Below are 20676 nucleotides of genomic sequence, written 5' to 3'. Positions count from 1 at the left end.
GAAGGGGTGTTTCTGTTTCTTGAAGATGAAATTCAAATGTGGGTTACTGTATTTCAGTTTAGAGGAAGACAGGTGTGCATAATAAAAAATTAGCTTTTCAGAGACACCATCCAGATCTACTTAGCTTACATCAGCTTCTTATAAAGGAATTCAAACTTGTCTTAAGTTGTAATTGTTGGAAGAGCTAATTTTTTTTTTTTATTTATGTGCTTTAACATAGATGAATTGTGAGTCAGGAATAGTTAACAGAATGAAATATAGGTGAGTGGGCATCCTTCTTCAACCAGATAGGAAAGGGTGAAAAGGTTTTGGGTCTTGCCTATAAGCAAACAAGGGTTAGTGGAGTGCAAAGTACTCTGTATTTTCCTGATCAGCCTTCTGTATGGCTTCCTGGCAGTCCCTCTTTTCCCCCACTGCATGGAGAGTGGTAGTGCCCAAGAGCAAGTGACATCCTGCCCAAAGTGTTCTGTGCTGAGCACACGCAAAAGTGGTCTCCAGGTGGGCATGCCAGAAGCTGGGGAACCCAGATCCTGTATTTCCTTGAAAAGCCACCACCATATTGTTCTCTGGAGGTGCCTTGCTTTACCTGCCTCCTCTCCCCTCTGGGCAGTCAGGTTAACTTCACTGGCTGGGGCTGTCCTTCATCTGCCGCTCACATATGGCAGCGCGGGCGAGACCTTGCTGGCACTGGGGGCTGCCGCCTGGCCAGCTGGCAGCTCCCTCAGCAAGGCTCCCTCCAGGCCTGTTTGAACAGCTGGAGCATCCAACAGGGCTGCAAAGTGGCTGAGGCAGCTGAGATAGTCACCTGATTCTCTGCTCTTCCTTTAAAAATACTTCTGTAGCTTTGCTATCCCGCCTGTGAATCAATGCTATGAGACTGGAGTTAAACTGTCCTCACTGAGCTTTTGATTCAAAGTCTGGACTTTGGCTTTTCATTTCTTCCACTGAGCAGCTAAACTATTTGTCAAGAATCAGGTTCTGAGTTCCCAGACCAACAGAGAGGCACGACCAGATGATGCCTAAAAGATGGGATTTTGAGCCAATAAAATTAAGAGACCTGTTAATAAATCTAGAATTGGGTAGCAATTCAGAGCAATTTAAGTTAAAGATATCTCAAATTCCATTTAGGAGATACAGCCTTTATCTTAAGATCTCCATTAATATGTATACATACCTGTCAATTCTCATATATCGTGTATACAAAATGTAATTATAAGATCAAAGCAAAATATTCAAAAGAAAATGTACTGAAGTAATCTTTGCAACATTTATATTAATCATTGTAATTTATGTCTTACCTCCCAGCCTTTATTTGATCCTATCTTCTTTATATTTCTAAACTGTCTGTTACAAGCAAGTATGTTGAGATTGTACATACTGAGGACTCACATTGTTCTTGTTCTAAATACACAGTATCAGCAAAGCGGAGGAAGAAAAGATGTTAACAAAAAACCTTGTGTATACCAGATTAATATAATGTATATTCTCAACTGATTTCTCCCAAATATTGGAGTTTTTGATTCAAACTGCCAAACAGCCAGTTTGCCCCTAAGAGTGACAGTTTAATAGTGATCTTTGCATTTCATTCTCCTATATTATAAAATTCCAGAATGCTTTTATGCACATTAAGCCAAACAACAACCAGCCCCCCTGCAAATCCTCTTTAAGCCTAGAATGATTGTATGGGGTGAATATTTAAAAGATGTATATATGACAGTGTTTCATTACTATCTAGAAAAGGGCCCTTAGGACAAAGACATTAAGAATGTTAATCCTGTTCTTATATCTTCCTAATGTGCTGTGCAGTAGAAAATATTTAATTAGCTTTGTAAAATTGTTAGCTAAACTTAAAAGCCCTTTGCTGAGGGTGGGGGCGGAACTGTCTGGCTGTTACCATAAGTAGATTATCTTTTTGCCCTCTGAACTCATGAAATTATAATAATGAAACAAATTCTATTGTAGTCACCTGTCAGAGTGTTCCAAATGTGAGAATAAATGTTTGTGCTATAATGAGTGTCCCTAATGTTGTAAATGCATTCATAGTATGAAATTGTAGTTTAAGAGAACAAAGCTTGTACAACAATTAGGTTTGGTACATTTTGTACTTCTTGTTCTACAGCTGCAATGCTAGTAGGTATTACGTAGAGAAACAAAATTATTCTGCATTATTTAATGCATTGGGATAAATTCCAAACTCTTAGCCTGATGAGCACATAAAAGGTGCAAATATTTGCCCTGTGGCATGTAAGAGTATTCTGCTGTAGGAAGATATCTCCCGAAGTATAAAGTGCCAAAAGCTACCTGAAAAGACTTTCTGAAGGTCACAGTTTTCAGTTATATTTACTTTTCAGTTCTGTAACCCTTTTTTTGCCATTGATCTTCTTTCTCCCAGTGCTAGCTGTAATTGTAGAGTGGCTGGAAGAGCTGAGATTCTGGTGGGGGAAGCTGATGGCAGTGTACTGTATAAGAACAGAAAGTTAGGATCAGATCAGTTGATCTGATGGGCCTTACCTTTCTGGTTTTAGGGGTGTAGAAAAGACCCCTTCTGACCGTCATGCATATCCTCCTTATTAATGTGCTGCCACAGCTCACAACTCATGTATCTCTTCACATCTGTTTGCTGTGGAGATTTGCTTAGGATTCCCTGCTGGAGTGTGGTGTTCTGTTTTAAACTCTGGGTTTGGCTGACCTCAGAGCCCAGCTTTGGTGTCCTTAAGAAAAGGTGTTCCTAGTGGCCATGAAACACCTGCAGAGGACAGCCATGTAGACGCACAGGCCTTCAGCCTAGCTTGTTCCCTAGGGTGCCTAAGGTTCCTAGGCTTAGGCATCTTTGTAATTCTGCAGGTTGGTGGTTGTATAAGCTGTTTTGTCTTTGCTGACTTAGAGTTTGTTATGAGAAAACTCTACCTGTAAAATACTGAGTATGGGGTATGTTTTTTCTACTGTTTTTTAGCTTTTTTTTCTTTTTAAGGCATGTTTATGGTCAATTAAAATTCCATGAAAAATGCCTCTAGAAAGTTGGTGTTACTTATAAAGTAGGAAGACCAGAGAATTTAAAATTCACACTTGAATACACAAATCAGCAAGCATTCGCCAATGTTACCAGTACTCATCTGTGACATTACAATGGTCTCCCTAAGGCATTTGATTGTTATTTTTTATTTCTTTAGTTGATAAAGAGTAAAGTTTTATTGCAGTTGAAGTCATTCTCCTATTACATGACTCTCATAAAATAGCTTTTGCACTAGTGTAATACAAGTAAGAAATTCTGCTTCTACTGGTAAAGCTGCTGCTCTAATACCGTATCCATTACTAAGCTATTTTTAAGTATTCTGAGATAGTCCTAGTAGTTTCCTGTACCATTAGAGTCTTTATCTAAAATTGTGTTCTGTATAGTCATTTTTAGACTTGTGAAATAGTCTATCTGAATTCATTGGTCTGCTTTAGCTTGAAACCATACCTTCAGAATTAAATGTTCAAGGCCATTATTTTACCATCGTGTTAGCTCAGACAGCAGTGGTTTTCTGGATTTTACCTCCACATAATCATGTTTTCTAACTAGCAATTAAAAAATATATATTAAGGATTTCATATAACTTCTAAATGTTAAGAACAGTAGAGTTTAGCACTGGGTCTGGAAATTGGATACATATGTTTTGTTTCCTTTACCATTGAATGACCTGTTTCTCAAACTTGGGAAAAAATATTGCCTTTCACTGCCTTGGATGATGCTTCTCTAAAGCTTTTGCAGTAGTATCTACTTTTTTTTGTTGAGAGTTCTACCTGAAGGGCATAAGAAAAATACACTCAAGTTCTTTTGAAATAAGATATCTAACCTGAGTGAGGATTTGAGGCAGTGGTTGTTTGTCTTTGTTATTAACTTGTGACTGGGATAATAACAACAAAAAGTGTATTTATTTTTAAGTTTATCAGCTATTGATCTTTTCCTGGTTTATACAAATAGTTGACTTTCTTTCGCTTACCGTGTTGCCATTGTTTGTATTATGAATATATTTTTGCTTGCCAATTTTGACAGCCAGTTTTGGGTTCAGAATGAGCAGAAGTTCATTACTGCTTATGCAGGCTAAAAGGCATGAGCAGGCATTTCAGCTCTGCACTGAGCATGGCACATAGGGCTTTCTACCTGTTGTCTACACATGAAACCAACTCCCGCCTTAGTGTTTGTCCTTTAATGATGTTTGGCTGGAGGTGAAGGTTTTCTGTAACAAAGGCAGATGTCTGAAAATACATTGACAGCCATGGAATTGGTATTATTTTGAAATTCTTCAGTAATCATGCACCTCAGGCTAAAAAATATCTTGGTTTCTCTGGTCATAGCATTACTACTGGGTTAGAACTTTAAGCAAAATTTCTAATAATACTCCTAAAAGTATTATTCTTTAGGATTATTGAAAAAACTTTCAAAAGGTTGTTTGTTGGTTTGTTTGGTTTTAATCACTGTGAGTTGTTAAACTATTCCTATGAAACTATGCTACCTAGCATTTATATTGCATAGAGCTTGATTTTTCTGCTAGGAAAAAAAAAAATCTACATCCGTAATATTTTAACCTTTTTTTTGCAGTGTTTGCTAGTTCTGAGCCTGTGCCAGGATTCCAGGGAGACACCCTGCAGTTAGCTTTCATCGATCTCAGACAAGTAAGACACTAGTTGGTGTTTTTTATCCTTCTAATTTCCCCTTCTGACCAATGCTGAAGTTATTAAATTCAAGAACCTTTCATGGTTTTGCATTCCCATGTAATTAGTTGTGAAAAGCAGTTATTTGAAGTGTTGTTAGTGGCACTATTCCCTGTAATTTAGTATAAAACTGTTTCTCCACTGTGTGGTTAGGGGGCACTGTGCTACTGGTAGTACTGTTGCAGGAATATTGGATTGAATTTTGGTCCTGACAATTTTGTGAAGATCCTGTGATGCCTTTTTGCAAGAGTGTATGTGTCCTCCTGCTGTGTGCTGGTCCGATTCCATTCTGAACATTTGCTCCTGTCTACAAAACTACTCTCTGCATAGCAGAATCAGACATCATATTACTTAACATTTCCTTTCCTGAATTTGTTACGTAGAATTCTTTGAAATTGTTGGAAAGCAGCTTTATTCCAACCGGGTGATCTTTATTTTACATAAAATTTCATTTAATTATATTTTAAATGCTGTAATATTGGAAGCACTAAAATATACTAAAATCTTTGTAAATTTGGACATTATAACCACTATAATAAAGCATCTTCAAGGCCTTTTCATGCTTGAAGTTAGTTTTTACAAAGGATTTATTCTTTCACAAAATTGTAAGTGTAAGTATCATTTAAATAGTGAAATGAATCATTTACTGCACATGGAGGATCTTTCCCCTTCTTCAGATGTTGGTGATATTTTTCAGTGCCATTATGAGCCTATCAAAGTCATTAAAAAATAAGAGAAAGTAGAAAGAATTCTGTACCAAATACCAAATTATCTATATAGTAAGAATATTTTTGCTTTTAATAATTTAGTAGGTTTTTCACAACAAGATTATTAAAGGGCATTTCAGAAGGGAAGATTCTTGAGGCAAAAGTATTTTGATTTCTCCTGGTAGTTAGAAAGGACTTAATAAAGTTTTTTTTAAATCAAAAAGTTAAAAGGTAGGGTTGTCTGTTACATTCTCACAGTAATACAATAATGAACAATATCTACAGTGGGTAAGTGTGTACTATGTGAGAAGGATTCAGGATTATGGTTCCAAGACTTGTTCATGCCACAAGTCTTGCCTTGACTAGCAGCCTTCCTCTTTTGGATTCTCTTTTAACTCTGTTTTTATTGTCAGTGTTAAAAGAGACTAAACATCTTCCAATTTGTACTTAGATCATTTCTTTTGAAGGGAAAGGATGTTGAGATTTTGGCACCATTTCTGTCATCCACCTAAGTGGAGTCCTTGCAGAGCCTATGTTTATTTCAAGGGAAAACATGATTTTCATTTATGCAAGAGGGCAGGGTGTGTACAAACTTGCTACAGGAAATAAAGATTATCATATGTTTTAAGCAGTAACTGGGGACTATGTCTCTTAAATAGGTATGATGTTGTTTATGACAGCTCTTCATTTATGGTAGCAATTATATTTAGAAATCTCCCAAGCGCTTTACAGAGGCTGCTCTGTAGGTCATGTGAATTTGATTGACTTCATATACTTTATAAACAGGAAGAGTTTGAGCAACTCTCTATTGGGTTGCAACTGGAGCTTGCAGATGTAGAACAGTTCTAGCATGTTTGGTTTGGTTTTTACTATATTTTTGTGTGCATCACCAAAAGCTATTTCAAGCACACATCAAAAACTTCTACCATTTAGTAAGGATTTTCAGTGCTTTCCCTCTTCTCCTTATTTGTGATGCATTTCTGTCTTAATAGGGTAGATGACAGTTCTTTTCAAGAATACTTAGAAAGGCAACAGAGCCTTTTTCAGAAGGTTCTTATAAAAGGTCATGCTTCTGTTTTTTAGTTTGAATTTGATACTTCTTCATGAATTGCAGGATATGAAAGATAAGGAAGTAGGTCCAGTGGTCAGGTTTTACCTGCCCACCCGGACTGTGCCCTGAGGTCAAACTCCTGATATTGGCTGTTTGGTACAGAGGAGCTGATGACAGGTAGGGGCTGATACAAGGGGGAAAGCTTGAACCGTATCAAAGCTAAAAGGCAGGAGATTTGGGACTCAGTGAGAGACTGTAGCTAAAAGATGGATCAGCAGGATTGCCCTCTTCTTAAAAAGCAGCTGACCTGCAAGGGAAAAGACTTTATCGTCCTGCCAATCACATGGTTGCTAATGGAAGCCAGTTATCTCAACAACAGCTACTCACTCTGTGCTGTACTAGTGCAGTGGGTAAGATTAATGAGGATTGGGCAGTGGCATATTATAGCACGTTTTACTAACTAAGTAAAGTCACTTACAGGGAGCCAGCTTGGAAGACAGAGAGGAGCTACGCCTGAATGATTGCCATGTAGGGAGGAGCAGCTTTGAAAAGAATTGCCATAGGTATTTTCAACTTAACAGTTCTTGATCCTCTGTCTTTTCCTGAAGACAGTGTGTAGGCAGCCAGCAAGCCCACTTTCCTTCTTGCTTCCACAGACATAGAAGAGCAAACAGAAACAGCTGGCACGAGAAAGAGTTGTGTCTAAGAAGGCAACAGTAGTTAGTAGCAGGAAGCTCTAAGAGGACAGAAGTCACAAAGGAGCAAGCACTAACCAGTGTCTTGTTTGAGCCACCTCTGTCTCTTTATACTCTTCTCCACTCAGGCTTTTGTCATACTTAACATGCCTTTAAAGATCTCTGTAATCTGAAGAAACCCTAGTCAATAAAGATTTTTGTGCTGTTTTCATCACCACAGTATCTCAGCATCTTACACAAGTGACTTGGTGGGATTAGCTGATCCCACTTGGTCGTCTAGAAAGAAACTTGCAGTTCCAGATAGTTTAGCAGGTAGAAAATTGGAGCAGATTCATGGATCTGTGCAGCTGCAGTAATTGTGTCATGCCTTATGCCACTTGTCTTAGCATATGACCTGAGGTCACACCTAGGTGCACCCTTTGACCCCACTTAAAGCCAGAGAGGGGCCATCTCAGCAAGGCAATTATCAAAGTGGCATGTGCTGCTTTACAGAGACTGGACTCTGGCATCTTGTGGAGATGACCCAGCTCTTCTGCAACTTGCACTGCTCTCTGACAATCATTTCTTGCTACTGTCTGTACAGGGAACCTGGGTAAATAGGGCAGTTTATTCCCCAAATGAGGGAGAATAAACTTTGGGGATTTTGCTACTAATTCGGATCCTAGGTCAATTGGAATTAACCTTCTAAAGTAAACAAGTCTTCGTTTGTCTTACTTGAATCGTCTCTGAGGAGGAAGCACAGGCTCTGACCTGAATTAGTTTTTTCCTGGTTATGATCTGTTCTTTAGTGCCTAAAGACTAGGGTTACAGTTCTGGAATGTGAGGCTGTTTCTTGTATGTCCTGTACACTTAAGTACTGTGAGGATAAGACATGAATATTATAATTTGTGTGTTATTCTTTGGAGACCGAGTGTAGTATGTAGTGGACAAGAACAATAACCTTGTGGTAGGCTGAGAGTTCAGCAGTTGCTGTCCTAGGCCAAATGTCCTGATTCTTAACCAACTGGGTGCTAACAAATACCTATTCTTGAAATCAAATTATTTCCTGCAGAGATATAACTAAGCTGCCAACACAGCTTGACTTTGTTTCACTTGTGACTTGACAAGTTGTTCCTGATGTTTCTGTCCACCATCAGCACTGCTTAGAGGCTTCTTCCTCTTCTGTCTCATCTCAAACAAGTACTCATCTAGCTTGATGATTTGTGGAATTGCCTTGTTTTGCTGGGTTGAGGGGAACTGTGTCTTATCTGTGTTCTTTTGGCACTTCAGTACACGTTGTTAACACCTTCCAGCTGCTGTCAGTGTTGGTCCTGCATCGGGCAGCAGTCTCAAGTGAAAATAATTGTATGCTGTTGGTAACTCCAGAGTTAAGCAACCTCAGTAGCAGTATCTCCACCCACATGGCAAACAGTTTACAGTCTGATGGTGGTGTCCTTCAGATGGAAGACCAAGGGCTTGATCCACAATGTGATCCACAATGTCCATAAGCTCTGCTTAAGTGTGAAGGGAAAGATTTTCAGCAGTTTCTGTTTGTATTTTCTCAATGTTAAATTGGACACAGTCATGACACAATCAATATGATTAGTATAGAAAGTCATTTATCATAGAAACATAAGATACATTTTTGTCAGACTTTTGTTTATCATGTATGTACTTAAGCATGTGTCACTTCTAGGAACTGAAGTTATTGGTAGTACACAACATGTATTCCATCAGCAAATCAATACCTGATATTTAGAAATATAATTCATTTTCTTCTAATTCCAAATCATTGATAGTTTATTTGGTTCCTTGTCCATTTATATTGGAATGTGTTTTCTGGTGAGAAATATTACCAACCTCGGGAACTGTAGTGTTCCATGCAAAAAATGTAACGTAAATTTATTTGAAAGAGGAAATTGTTACTACTACTTAATATAAATTGTTATTACTACTTAATATAGTCCTCCTCTTTCTTCCCATTCATTACTGAGACATAGCACTCTCATTCTGATAAACTCAGACGTAATTCCTTGTAGGTAGGAACTGTGTAACGGACCACTGGGCTTCAATCTGAGGCACAGGATTTTCTGACACTAAAGGCAGGGTGACAGTTCAGTCTTCCCCACTGTTATGCTTGCAGTGTTTAATTTGAATTAATTTCCTGTGGCAGTAACTATGTTTCAACACTGGCTTGTCTCCGATTCCCAAACATGCAGCCTGCCAAAGCTCTTGCCATCTGTGTTCCCTGTGGAGAATGCTTTTGAGCCCTTCAGTAGACCTCAGAGAATATATTGCAGCCTGTTGCCAAACCTGTTGGCCATAACTCTGAGGCTGAGGGCTCACAAGGTGTTCTCCGGCTTCCTTTACAAGCTGCCAGCTCACAGAGTGCCTAGGCTTTGAAATTAGTGGGGTATACCCACCCTGACCTCTGTTCTGAGAAAGAGTCTTGAACTGAAAAAACATCAGGCGTTTTCAAGAGGGAGAAATCCCCAACAGTATGTTTAGGAGTAAGTCTTAAAAACTTCAGAGTTTGAAGATAAGACTTTTTTTCATAAGGCAACAGTTTGAATTAGAAAATAGTATAGAGCATTTCATCTTTTGCTTCCTGAGGGAAATGGTTGCTGAGACTTTCATCTTCACAGAGGCTCTTTCACAATGTTTACTGATCCCTTTCCCCCTGTTATGCACTCCCCAGCTTCTCTGAACAAGCAGAGGAGCATGTTACATCTGTAACATGAAGCCCAGCCTCAGGGTGCTATGTAATGGGATTTCTGCTTCTCTAGTTTTCAGTGCAATGCTGCTTATTTAGCTAAAGGAAGGAGCTCAAGTTTCAGACAGCAACAAAGCAGGAGTTGCATCTCCCTCGATTTCAGAGCATAGACCCTCACTTTGCTGGAGGAGGAAGGCAATTCTTCCTGGACTTTCCCTTCTCCATAAATTGACTTGGCTCTAAGGCAGGAGGTCTTGAGGCACACTGGGAGCAGAACAGGCACAAGTTGACGTTCAATATCTCATGTATTCGCATCATACAGTGGTAGCATGCATATGCATCTCTGGGTTTAAAATGACAAAAGTTATTTGAGTATGACTGCAAGCAAAATGTGCATTATCTGGCTTAAAGGGAAGACACAATATTTCTTCATAGTACTATATTTTTCCAAGTAAACAGGAATTCTTCACACAAATGTGACAACTTGTTTGTAAGTACTTATATTCCCCAATGGAATCTCTTTTGATTTCTCCTTCTCAGCTATGTTCTGCAAAGCCTGTAGTTAATCACAATAGGCTCAGATCACAAGCTGTGTGTATAGATATTTGTGAGGAAGATCTCAATCAGTGCTCTGTACACAGAAACAAGCTGGCTCATCACTGGGATGGGATTTATACCTGCCAGCTGGTAAGAATTAGGAAGCTTGGGAAACAAATGCACAGAAATTAGCAGCAGGGGGTCAAAACAAGCATGCCTTTGGATTCACTATCTTGATAAGGATTTGCAGAATCAAAGCAGAATGGCAAGTTAGTAATTTCCTGGTAGTAAGTATTCCTACCCTGTAAGTGCCAGAAGCTAAAAGCACACATGCTGGGTGTTAGGTGCCTGTGTAGTCTTTGGGACATTAAATCATTCATCAAATTCAGTGCAAAACAGATTGTATCCAGTTCATGTAAATGCCCCTTTTTCAGCAGAGAAGTGTAAATAACATGCTGATCATGTACCAGGCTTTTGCTCTAGATCTTGGTATACTAATGATGAGGGGCCATACTTGAAAACAGGTTTGAAAACTTCAGTGTACAAATGCTGTTATTTCACTAGCTCTATCAATGCCATATGTATATCATTTTTGTTATTTAACTACGAGATACCCCATTCCATCTGTGGCAAAAACCTTAGTAGTTTCTGCAATGGAAAGTACAATATATTGTGCACAAAAGGCTGTGAGGTGTAAAGATGTAATATGTAAGCAGAATGCCATCTCTTCATCAACAGTAAGGAATGGCATAGTTACCTAAATCATGGAAGCTATAAAAAAAAAAGAAAATTCCTTATTGTTTCTTTAAGCTAGTTAATTTAAGGGATACAATTTTTTGAGTTCTCCTCTCACTTAACGAGATACACACAAGAACTAAATGAGCCAACAAGAAATCTGTACTATATATTTAGAAACTACACAGAACTTGGGAAACACTTGGACAGCTTGACTTGGAGACCTGCAGATGCCAGTCTTTGAATAAGAACATAAGCCTCACTTAGGGCATTTTATTTTGTTGTTAGGTGAATTTATAATTTTGGGAACTAAGACAGGAAATCACATTTATTGATCTTATTTGTGCGGGTGAAACCCTTCACTTAGAACTGTGCAGGGCAGGGCAATTTCATCTTCTAAATGGTACCATCATGGAAATCACTAAAAGTTTCACTGGAGAGGTTGATCAAAGTAGATATGAAGGGAAAAAAAAAAAAAAGAGAAAAGAGAAAAGAAAAAGTTGGCAAAAGCTGCTGTCAAGACTACTTAGATGGACATATCTGAATCCCTGTTGAATACTACCAACTGTCACATTTAATCAGCTTTAAGCTCTTCTTGGTCATCATTACTTTTGCAAGTCACAGTTTAGAAATAGTTACTCAATTAATTCAAAACCAACAGAGCTGTTGTTATGATGAAAACTTCATATATCTGGAAAACCTTTCCATTTATGAAAGCTCATCCCATAGTTACAGAGGAAATTCTTAGAAGACTGAGACCTTAATTTTATCCTTGGTAGTTGAAGTGAAATCCCTGGAATACTCTGTGTGTAATGTTAGAACCCAAAGGCTTCTGTTTCCTTGGGCATGACACTTAATTTCTTTAATAACTGGCATGTTGTGGAACACTTTGTGAAGCAGCCATTTCCAATGACATTATGAGAGAAGGCACTCAATAAACTTTATCTGGAGAAGGTTTTATTCTTTTGCAGAAGGACCTGTTGGAAAGTTTCAGAAGGTTCACTTCCAGATAATTTCTCAATTAAGAAATATCTTCCTTCAATTAGAAGCTGATCTGTGTGCCTGTTGTATTTGTAAAATCCCACTTACCCTTCAAATCACTGATATACATTCAATTAAGTGAAAGTTATTCAACGAAATGAAGATTCTCTTTGGTTGTTCTTCTGCTAGCAGTTTTGCTCCCATCCAGTCCTTGCCTTTGTCATGTAAGAAATTATGTACGCGCAAGGAAAAAAGATTCCAAAGTTTGTGACTACATTGGATCAAGCTATTATCGTCCTGCTGATAACCAGTTGCTGCAAGATCTCCACCATTGTGTCTGGGCCCTTCTGTAGCCCTGAACTGATGGATGGAGTTCAGTTTCGGAGCCCCATCTCCCCAGTACTCCACAGAATTCAGTACTTCCTCTGAATTCTGTGAGCAGTATGTGGTTCCTATGAGTAATGAATAAGCATTGGTAATTGAGCAACATAAGAGAAGAAAATTATTGGTTTCCTTCAAGTTACATGTTATTTGTATTCTCTTAATGCTTCTAAGTCCTGCTCTCCCATCGGGGAGCCACAGAACTGGTAGCTGTGTTAGTGTGTTAAGTAATTTCTGCCCCAAAATCACTTACATTCTCCAGTCTTATATAAACTGGGGTACCACTGGTATGTAGTATGTACTGAGCAGCACTACTAACCCTTTAACCCTACAGATTTGCCTTCAGTATTTTTTTCACTTTCATCAATCAACATACTTAGGTTTCATTCCTTTTCTAAATTATCTGTCAATCGCAGCAGACAGAATACCCCATTTTTTTCTTTTTGCTAATTTCTTCTGTGAAAAAGAAAGTCCATCTCATCTTTAGAAGTCACTGTGGTGCAAATATAAAATCCAGTAAAATCAAAGGAATGGTTTACATCAGGAAAATAAGACTCTTCCTCTGCTTCAGAACAGTAACAACAATGAAGGAATTGCATGGACATAGTAGGGCAATGACTTGAATTGGTGAAATGTGGTTAATGAATGTTTATTCATTTGGATCATAGTGTCTTAGGAAAAAAGATCATATGTTCAAAAATGTTTATATAGGGTGTACCATAATGTGACACTGATTTGCAGTTGGCTGTCTTAGAACTGCAGAAATACAAATTTAAAAGTCTTACTCTGTCTAGCTAGACTGCCTTCAGTCAGTCAGAAGAAGAGATGGGAGATGAAGTTAATACAAAGATACCCATAGCTGGCAGAAGAATCGCTGAATTTCATCCTGGTTTGTTACAGCTGGTTTCTGAATGAAGTGCACTAGTTGTACTGTAAACAGACGGAACGAGTACGTTCCTAGGCACAGCTCATCATGTATGTTAACATTTATGGCTCTTATCGGTGTGCCAAGTTTGGAGCAATTTATACTTTCACAAATTGTGCTATTTTAAAGAGTGGTGGAATAATAACCAAGTTCATGGAAGATTCAGATATAGATTGTGTCCTCCTTGCAGAGGACTTTATCTAGAGCATTAGTAGCAAAGGAACGGTGTAACTTAAAAGACCCTGCAATTACAAAAAGTGTGAATAAAGAGTGAATAATAACAGAAATGCAGAAATAAATCAAGATATGAGTAGATGGAAGCACTAAATGATGGAGAGAATAGAAGAACATAAAAATATGGGATGAGGTGAAAAAAAGATAAAAAGTCAATTTATGTCTTTAAATGTACTTTATTATTCTTACCTTTCTCTTTCTGTGTTTATAATTTTCCATGGTTTATGCTGAGACCCGGTAAGAACATTTCTTTTTTAAACAGTAGAAATTTGAAGAGATGTTTTTATCCAAAGAAAAGAAAGGACTTTAAGTACACAGTTAATGGTGTTTAAAGTCCCTAAAACCATGGGCTTGCCTTATTCCCAGGAGAACTCAAGCTTTCCCAGTTTCAGTAGCGTGCCTCCAGGAAATCGTTCAGAAGGACACATAATTAGCCCACACTCTTCCAGAGTGCACAGTGTAACTTGATGCAGTTAAACCAGAAGACAGTTTTCATCTTTTGACCCTGTGTCAAATGTGTCAGTTGAGTAGCTTACCTGAGATCTGTAAGACAACATAGGCCATCAGATATTTTCCCATAGAAAGGAACATGCAGTAGGAGACACACAAAACCACAATTTTAAAACTTACTTATTAAGCTTTTAAAACTTACTCATACTCAAAGTAACAGAACAAGTGGCCATTTTAAGTGGCACAACTCAGTGCCTTGAGATTCTGTTTCTTTTTACCAGTCTGAAGTTTAAAGAAAAATGTTTGCCCTTACTTAGAATGTATGAAAAGGACAGAAGTGGCTCTTTCTCTTTAGGCACTAACAAGATATTGAGTCCTCTGGAAGGGTGAGTGTGATACTGTCATTCCAATGCACATCCAAATGATAGCTCTGGGAATGGTCAAATCTTTACTATAGTGTCTATGTCTTGCATCCATTGATATGCAGAATAGTTGAAAGAGTTCACAGTGAAATGGAATAATGTTGAATAACTCCTAGACAGAAATGCCCTGGTAACTGTGTGGGGTGGGGTGGTGGTTTGTGTGTATCAGGATGTGGTGGCTGCAGGGGGGACCTGTGTAACTGGTAGAAAAGGAACAAGCTGAAAACTCGAGTGACACTGTAAAACTGCCCTCATAGCTTAATTAAATAAAACCAATAATGCAATTTAAACTTCTTTGAGTTAAAATGACTTTAATAAGGGTGTTAATTACTAGAGGATTAACACTGCTTACATGTGATAATAGATCTGGTCAGTCAATAAAGGGTGAGAATAATGTTCGTTTAAGAAGCAAAAGAATCTAGCACAGGATTACTCCCTAGAAAGGGATAACATTTCAAAGTGGCAAGTAAAATCAGGGGAAGATGTTTTCAAATTGCAGGAGGCATTAGAGGCTGAATTTTGCCATCATTACTCAGCAGAAGTTCCATGAGTACTGGGATCTGTTGGAGCTAAAATATGAAGAGTAATTATTGCAAATGACATAAAATAATTTGTAATTACTCGGTCTTCCAGGGAAATCATAAGAAATAATTTTTTAGATAAAACATTTAAAGAAAATACTGTCCATAGGATTGAGGAGAAAATGCATGATCAAAAGGGAAAAAAAACCCCATCTTCTAAGGAGAATAATTTCTTGAAGATGTATTTCTTAGAAAAGAAATTGTATTGGATTATTGCCTTTAAGCAAAATGGGGTTTTTCCTAATATATTTGCAAACAACACCCCGAGGAGAAAGATCTTTTGCAAAAACCCAATTTAAAAAAGGAAATTTTGAGGTATCCAGATTGCAACTTGCTGGGCTTTGAAGCCTTGTTAAATCAAGTTATCTAGACAAGTTAATAAAACAAAACCAGGATTTTATATGGGTTATAGTATTTGCTAAAATGTTTTGAGAGTCATTTGATAGATATAAATAGGGAAGTAAATGTTTTCTTGTAGCTGAAGAGGAAAGTGAAGGTTGTCCATGAAAGAATATGAGAATTTTTTCCTAGTGATTTTGGCTTTCCTTTTAACTTGTCTGTATTTACATTCCTGAGCTACTGACTGCTGAATTCCTTGTCCAGAGGTTCTCAGGTCTAGCATAGCTTTCCCTAAGGGATGTAACTTCATCTGCTATAAAGGGTGGTTATGCAGCCATAGCCTAAGTGAACTACTTTGGAAGAAATAACTATCTGTTTACAGTAAACTTATGATGGCCACATCTGTAAGTATTTGTGCCTTATGGATTGCACTGGATTTTTGTTTCTGGATGCCAACAAAATTATGCTGGTTTGTGGCCTGTTATGTCTCGAATTTCAGTGGCTTTTCTCGAATTCTAGCTCAGCACCCAAGATCAGCTGAAATACTTTATTGAGCAGTATACAAATATAGTTGCTGTATTTGTATCTGCTTCCTGAAGAAGTGTTTCAAACAGACACCTTGTATATAAAATTCTGAGTGTTTTAATGACTGCCTAAGAGAAGAATAGCACACTGTGGCTGTAATTTTTTACTTTAGATGTGCCCCTTTTGAGAAATGCACAGATGCTAAAAGAAACTAAAGCAAAAGAAATTTGTTAATTAAAAAATAATTGCTCTGTTGTGTTGAACCAAACTATTTCCTCTTACCCGCTGTAGAACCTCTGGTTATCTCAGTGGAAGTGATGTGACTCATAGTACACACTGTAGATCATGGACTTCTGTGGAGGTTTAATTGCTGCAGATTCAAGAGGGCTCATAGACCTTATAGACCTGTTGTATATCCCCCTGTTAAGTTGAATCAATCTCTGTAGCAATGTAATTTCAGCATATTTCATAGATGTAATTTTCTCTGGTGTTTTTCCAAGTAAGAATATGACAAGAAATGACTGGAAAGTGGGGAGAGGGAAATGCCCCAACTAGGGAATCCCTAGTTCCCAGCAGTGCCTGCATTGGTGATGTCCTGGGTCTGTTCTTGGGCTGCAGTTTCACACAAAGAGCTGAAGTCTTCCCTTCCTCTGTAAGCACAAAGGTGATGCCATGGAGCTGTGCCATGCTCACTTGTCTTCCCATAGGCATCAGTTTGCATTTGCATGCCAGGGCTGTGTATCTAAAGCTCTTTCCTTCAATCCCAGAAGTAACTGGCCTGAAGTTTAAACTTGGAGTTGTATACTTGGGCAGAGCACTGCAGATGATTAGTTGTAGGGAACAGCAGCCTGGCTGTCTAGATTAGATGTGTGTGTATACAAGGACAGTTTTGGAGTAGTTAGAATCAGCATTTGTCAGGTCATGACTTCTTGTGGTATGGTGTATATATGCACCTGTAAGACTGCAGGCATCTGCCGTTACTCCTATGGCTAGTGCTAAATATTCAATGTGGCAGATGGGTCAAGAGTGTTCAATTCCAGAACACAGTATGGAAGTGAAGTGAATTGTTTTGTGTTTGAATTTTATCCTAGTTACACCAAATTAGATTAATTTTAATTAGACCTACCTCTAAACCAGAGAAGATAGTTAAATTTTAACTTGAGATTTTTAACTTTTTGATGGCATTTTTATAGTGAATCATCTCAGATGGATTTTTTCAGGAAGGATTGAGACAAATGCTACAGTTTTAATCCCCGAGAAGCTTACTTTAGGATAGTGTGCCTCATCATATGCTTTTTATGAGTTATTTCATAGACAAGTGAATAGTTTAAAGCAAAGTTGTGAGTCTAGTGCAATTAAAAAAGAAGTGCCTATAGAAAATTAAAGATCAAATAAACTAAACTATAGAATTTCTTTTTAGTAGATGTCAATATTTAAGTGCTACTGGCAAACCTGTGTTTAGAAAAACAACCAGAAGCCAAGTGAAAATGCCAGCTGAGATTTACCTCTGCTATATTAAGTGCTTCATAATTTGAACAGTTGAAATTGTGTTTTCAAAGTCTTGTCCAGGTGAGAGACCGATGGCCTGTTTGGGGGGCTGTACTTGTCACCCCGTGTGCTGTTTGAGCGTGTACACCTCTGTGTCAGGAGCTCAAAACCAGAAAAAACGGTGAATGACCTGACCATTGCATAATACACAATTTTTAATCCACACAAATTTTGCCATTGACATAGTTTTATGCTTTGTCTGAGGGGACTTTGTGTACGGACTAACACGCTTGACAGGAGCAATTTGGCCGAAGCCCGTGCCCTCTGGAGCCTGACTGTCTGCCAGGCTCCTGCTTTTCAAACTCTTCTCTGCTTCTAGACTCAAAAGATGGTTCTTTTGCTACTAGTCTAGCTTATTCTTTAATGATGAAGAACAACACACTTCATAATAAATATTTTCACTGTAATTAAACAAATCTTCTTTGAAGAGGTATTACTTGTTGCTGTACTGGGTGTTTCATAGGGCCTAGCTATTTATATTTGTCTCAGAAACTACTTTTCTGTGTCTTCTGATGTTACAGTTTGGGCTGCTTGAAGTTTTAATGGGATTTGTAAAAATTATATGTTGTGAGTGTTTTTCTGGTTATGGTAACAGCAACAAGCTTGTTCACGTGGCTTCAACAGCAAGTATTTTATTTTATAGGCAGGCCTAAGTTCATTTGAAGTGCCAAAGAATAAAAAAAAAATCATGAATGTAACAAGACCAGGCATTTCTCAAAGTATACCACAAGGTCCAGATTTTAGGAAAGAATTCTGTCCTTTGCAAGGATTTTTTCTTATAAAAGATGTATGAACACAAATAACTTCTGTTTTCTCTTAGCATAGCAACAAATCCCAGTGGTTCAGCTGTCATAACATTATACATTGTACATTTATGAATGTGTTGAAGATTGTATCCCAACATTCAAGATAGTGACATATACAATTTCACTTATAAATTTGAAACAGATGGTAACATTTAAATACAAAATTATTTCATTCTTGTGAATATTTCAATGTCCCAAATTTAGACACAATTTCTAAATATATGGCGCTTAAAAGAAAAAGGCAGGTTTTAACGCAGTGGCTTAAAAACTGAAAGACACTGCCTTTCTAACAGTCTGTCCCTCCTTTGCAAATCCAGGGCTCAGTTTTCAAAGCATTGTCTAGGAATTTAGCCTGCGACCCCCATTGACACTAATGGGAATTGCATAGCTAAGTCCCCATAACATCACTTTGAAAATCCATTTGTTGTACCAATTCAGAAAAATAGCATAAACTACACGGAGACATTCGCAGATCAAGAGAGCAATGTACACTTTGAAATGCAAGACAAATGTGCGTTATTCCAGTTATGTGATCAGTAGAGGGGATTCTGAAATTCACCACATTCACAAAATAAGTCACCAGGTCTAAATAAAACAAAATATTTTGGCAAGTGGCAGGCAGACTTGCTAACCAGGCTAACAAGATGTTTGTCAGCAGTAATGAACACCTACTGATTAAGTGATAATTGTGTTTGGTTGGTATGGTGTTATTCTACAGTTAGCAAACTCTCTTTTTTTCTTTCGAGCTGGACTTAGGTATTTACATTTTAAGAAGTTCTGTTGTTCTTTTACAACCAAGAAATGTTCAGAGTAAACAAGACTTGTCTTTGTCCAGTTTTGATTCTGATTCTGGTCCTTTATGTTTTGTTTTCCAATTTAGTAAGTGTTCTCATGGAGTGCATGCTTTAATTAACAGGAGCATAACTTGGTGAATAATGATGGTATTATCTTCCTGGTCATGCAAACGGTTTTTGTTGGAAATAAATATATACCTGTGTAACATATGTTCATGTCTACTTGTGCACAAAACCTAAGCAAAGATTAAAACAGTGTTGTTGTTGTGTAGCTGTGTTACTGCAGTGCCTACGAGTCCCAGTCATGGACCATGGCCCCATTATGCTGGGCAGAATATAAATAAGTGTTTTAACAAAAGAAAGACAGTGCTGCCTCAGAGTTCCCAAAGCAATGAGATTATAGCTCCACTGAAAGGTTAACGTTATGTCAGAGATTATGAAACAGCAACAATTCTGGTTGACAGGCTTCCTTTTGGGTCCTGAAACCCATTTGTCCTTCTTAAAACAAGGCAGAGTGGGTTGGTACAGTGAGAGCTCCTTGGAGTAGGAAATGTTGAGGACTGGAACATTTGTGAGTGGTTTTTGTGAGTTTACTGTGTTAAAAATGAAAAAGTCACCTTCATGTTTGGTGCTTTGCTTGCTCCAAAGCCCAGTAAAAGTAGAAATAATTGAAATATTAATGTGTTTGCTCTATCTTTACTTTAGGGACTGAAATGATACATGGCTAGCAATAGTCTTTTTTTTTTTTCCCTAGGCCGATAGCCACGCATCCTCTAGGAAAAAATTGTAATGTTACTTCTGTATTCTTTCCTAAGAAAAGATTGGGTGTAGCTTGCAGTTGTATATGCTTGGCAGTATTCATTTCCCAGAAGAGTTCACCGTATTCTAGGCTTTGGGTTTTTTTAATTAAAGAGGTCAAAATCCATTATATCAAAATTTCAAAGAATTTGCCAATTAGCTGTAGTCTGTGATGCCCAGCAGGTGGCTTTTATACTATTAAAGGGAGATTGTTTCCATCTCTGATCAAAGCGAAAGCAAAACAAAAGAAAATATAGAATATTTTGCTGTACACAGTGCAAACCACATGCTGTGTAAATTATGTGAAAACTGTACATGAGAGACTGTTCAGTCATCCCACTTCAAGAAAAGGTTCTGTATATTTTCACACTGGTCCTCACGAGGATTGCAATGGTAATGTCTAAGTCTGTTTAGATTACTGATTAGCTGAGAAGGTTAGACAGCTTGCTATTTCCTAAAATGAAGACTTTAGCATTTTTCTTATTTAAAAGTAAAAAGGCACAATCAAGTAGATAATGAATTTACTAGAAGTGAAATTAGAAAAAGCTCAGCGTGCTGGAATGTTTAAGATGCAAAAAATTTCCAATTTGCACTTTTCAATGAATCTAAACTTCCCCGATTTTTGCCTACTTAAAAGAATGTTTGTGACCTTTTGACCCTTTTGTTATCCCTTACTCAGAAAGGCCTTTATTCTGTAAGACTTAGGTATAAAAAAATAAAAAGAGCATTAATGGCGTAACAGTCCTTTCTGATCACCCTGTGTAAGATGTTTATGCAAAG

General features: G+C 37.8%; 1 protein-coding gene across 8 annotated transcripts in view; it reads left to right on the top strand.

Annotated features, from left to right (window-relative positions):
• EXOC6 (exocyst complex component 6) overlaps positions 1-20676 on the top strand; it is a gene marked incomplete at both ends in the record, with an annotated part of 86451 nt that overhangs the window by 57396 nt on the left and 8379 nt on the right. For all 8 annotated transcript variants that reach the window (XM_084210394.1, XM_084210392.1, XM_084210391.1 and 5 more), the window contains one exon: positions 4583-4656. In XM_084210394.1, the coding sequence (XP_084066520.1) occupies positions 4583-4656 (74 nt within the window). The remainder of the gene's footprint in view (positions 1-4582; positions 4657-20676) is intronic.

Source organism: Fringilla coelebs, assembly GCF_963513975.1.
Source record: "Fringilla coelebs genome assembly, chromosome: 8".
NCBI classification, from domain to species: domain Eukaryota; kingdom Metazoa; phylum Chordata; class Aves; order Passeriformes; family Fringillidae; genus Fringilla; species Fringilla coelebs.
Note: the sequence above shows the minus strand (reverse complement) of the source record. Positions and strands in the feature narration are given on the sequence as shown.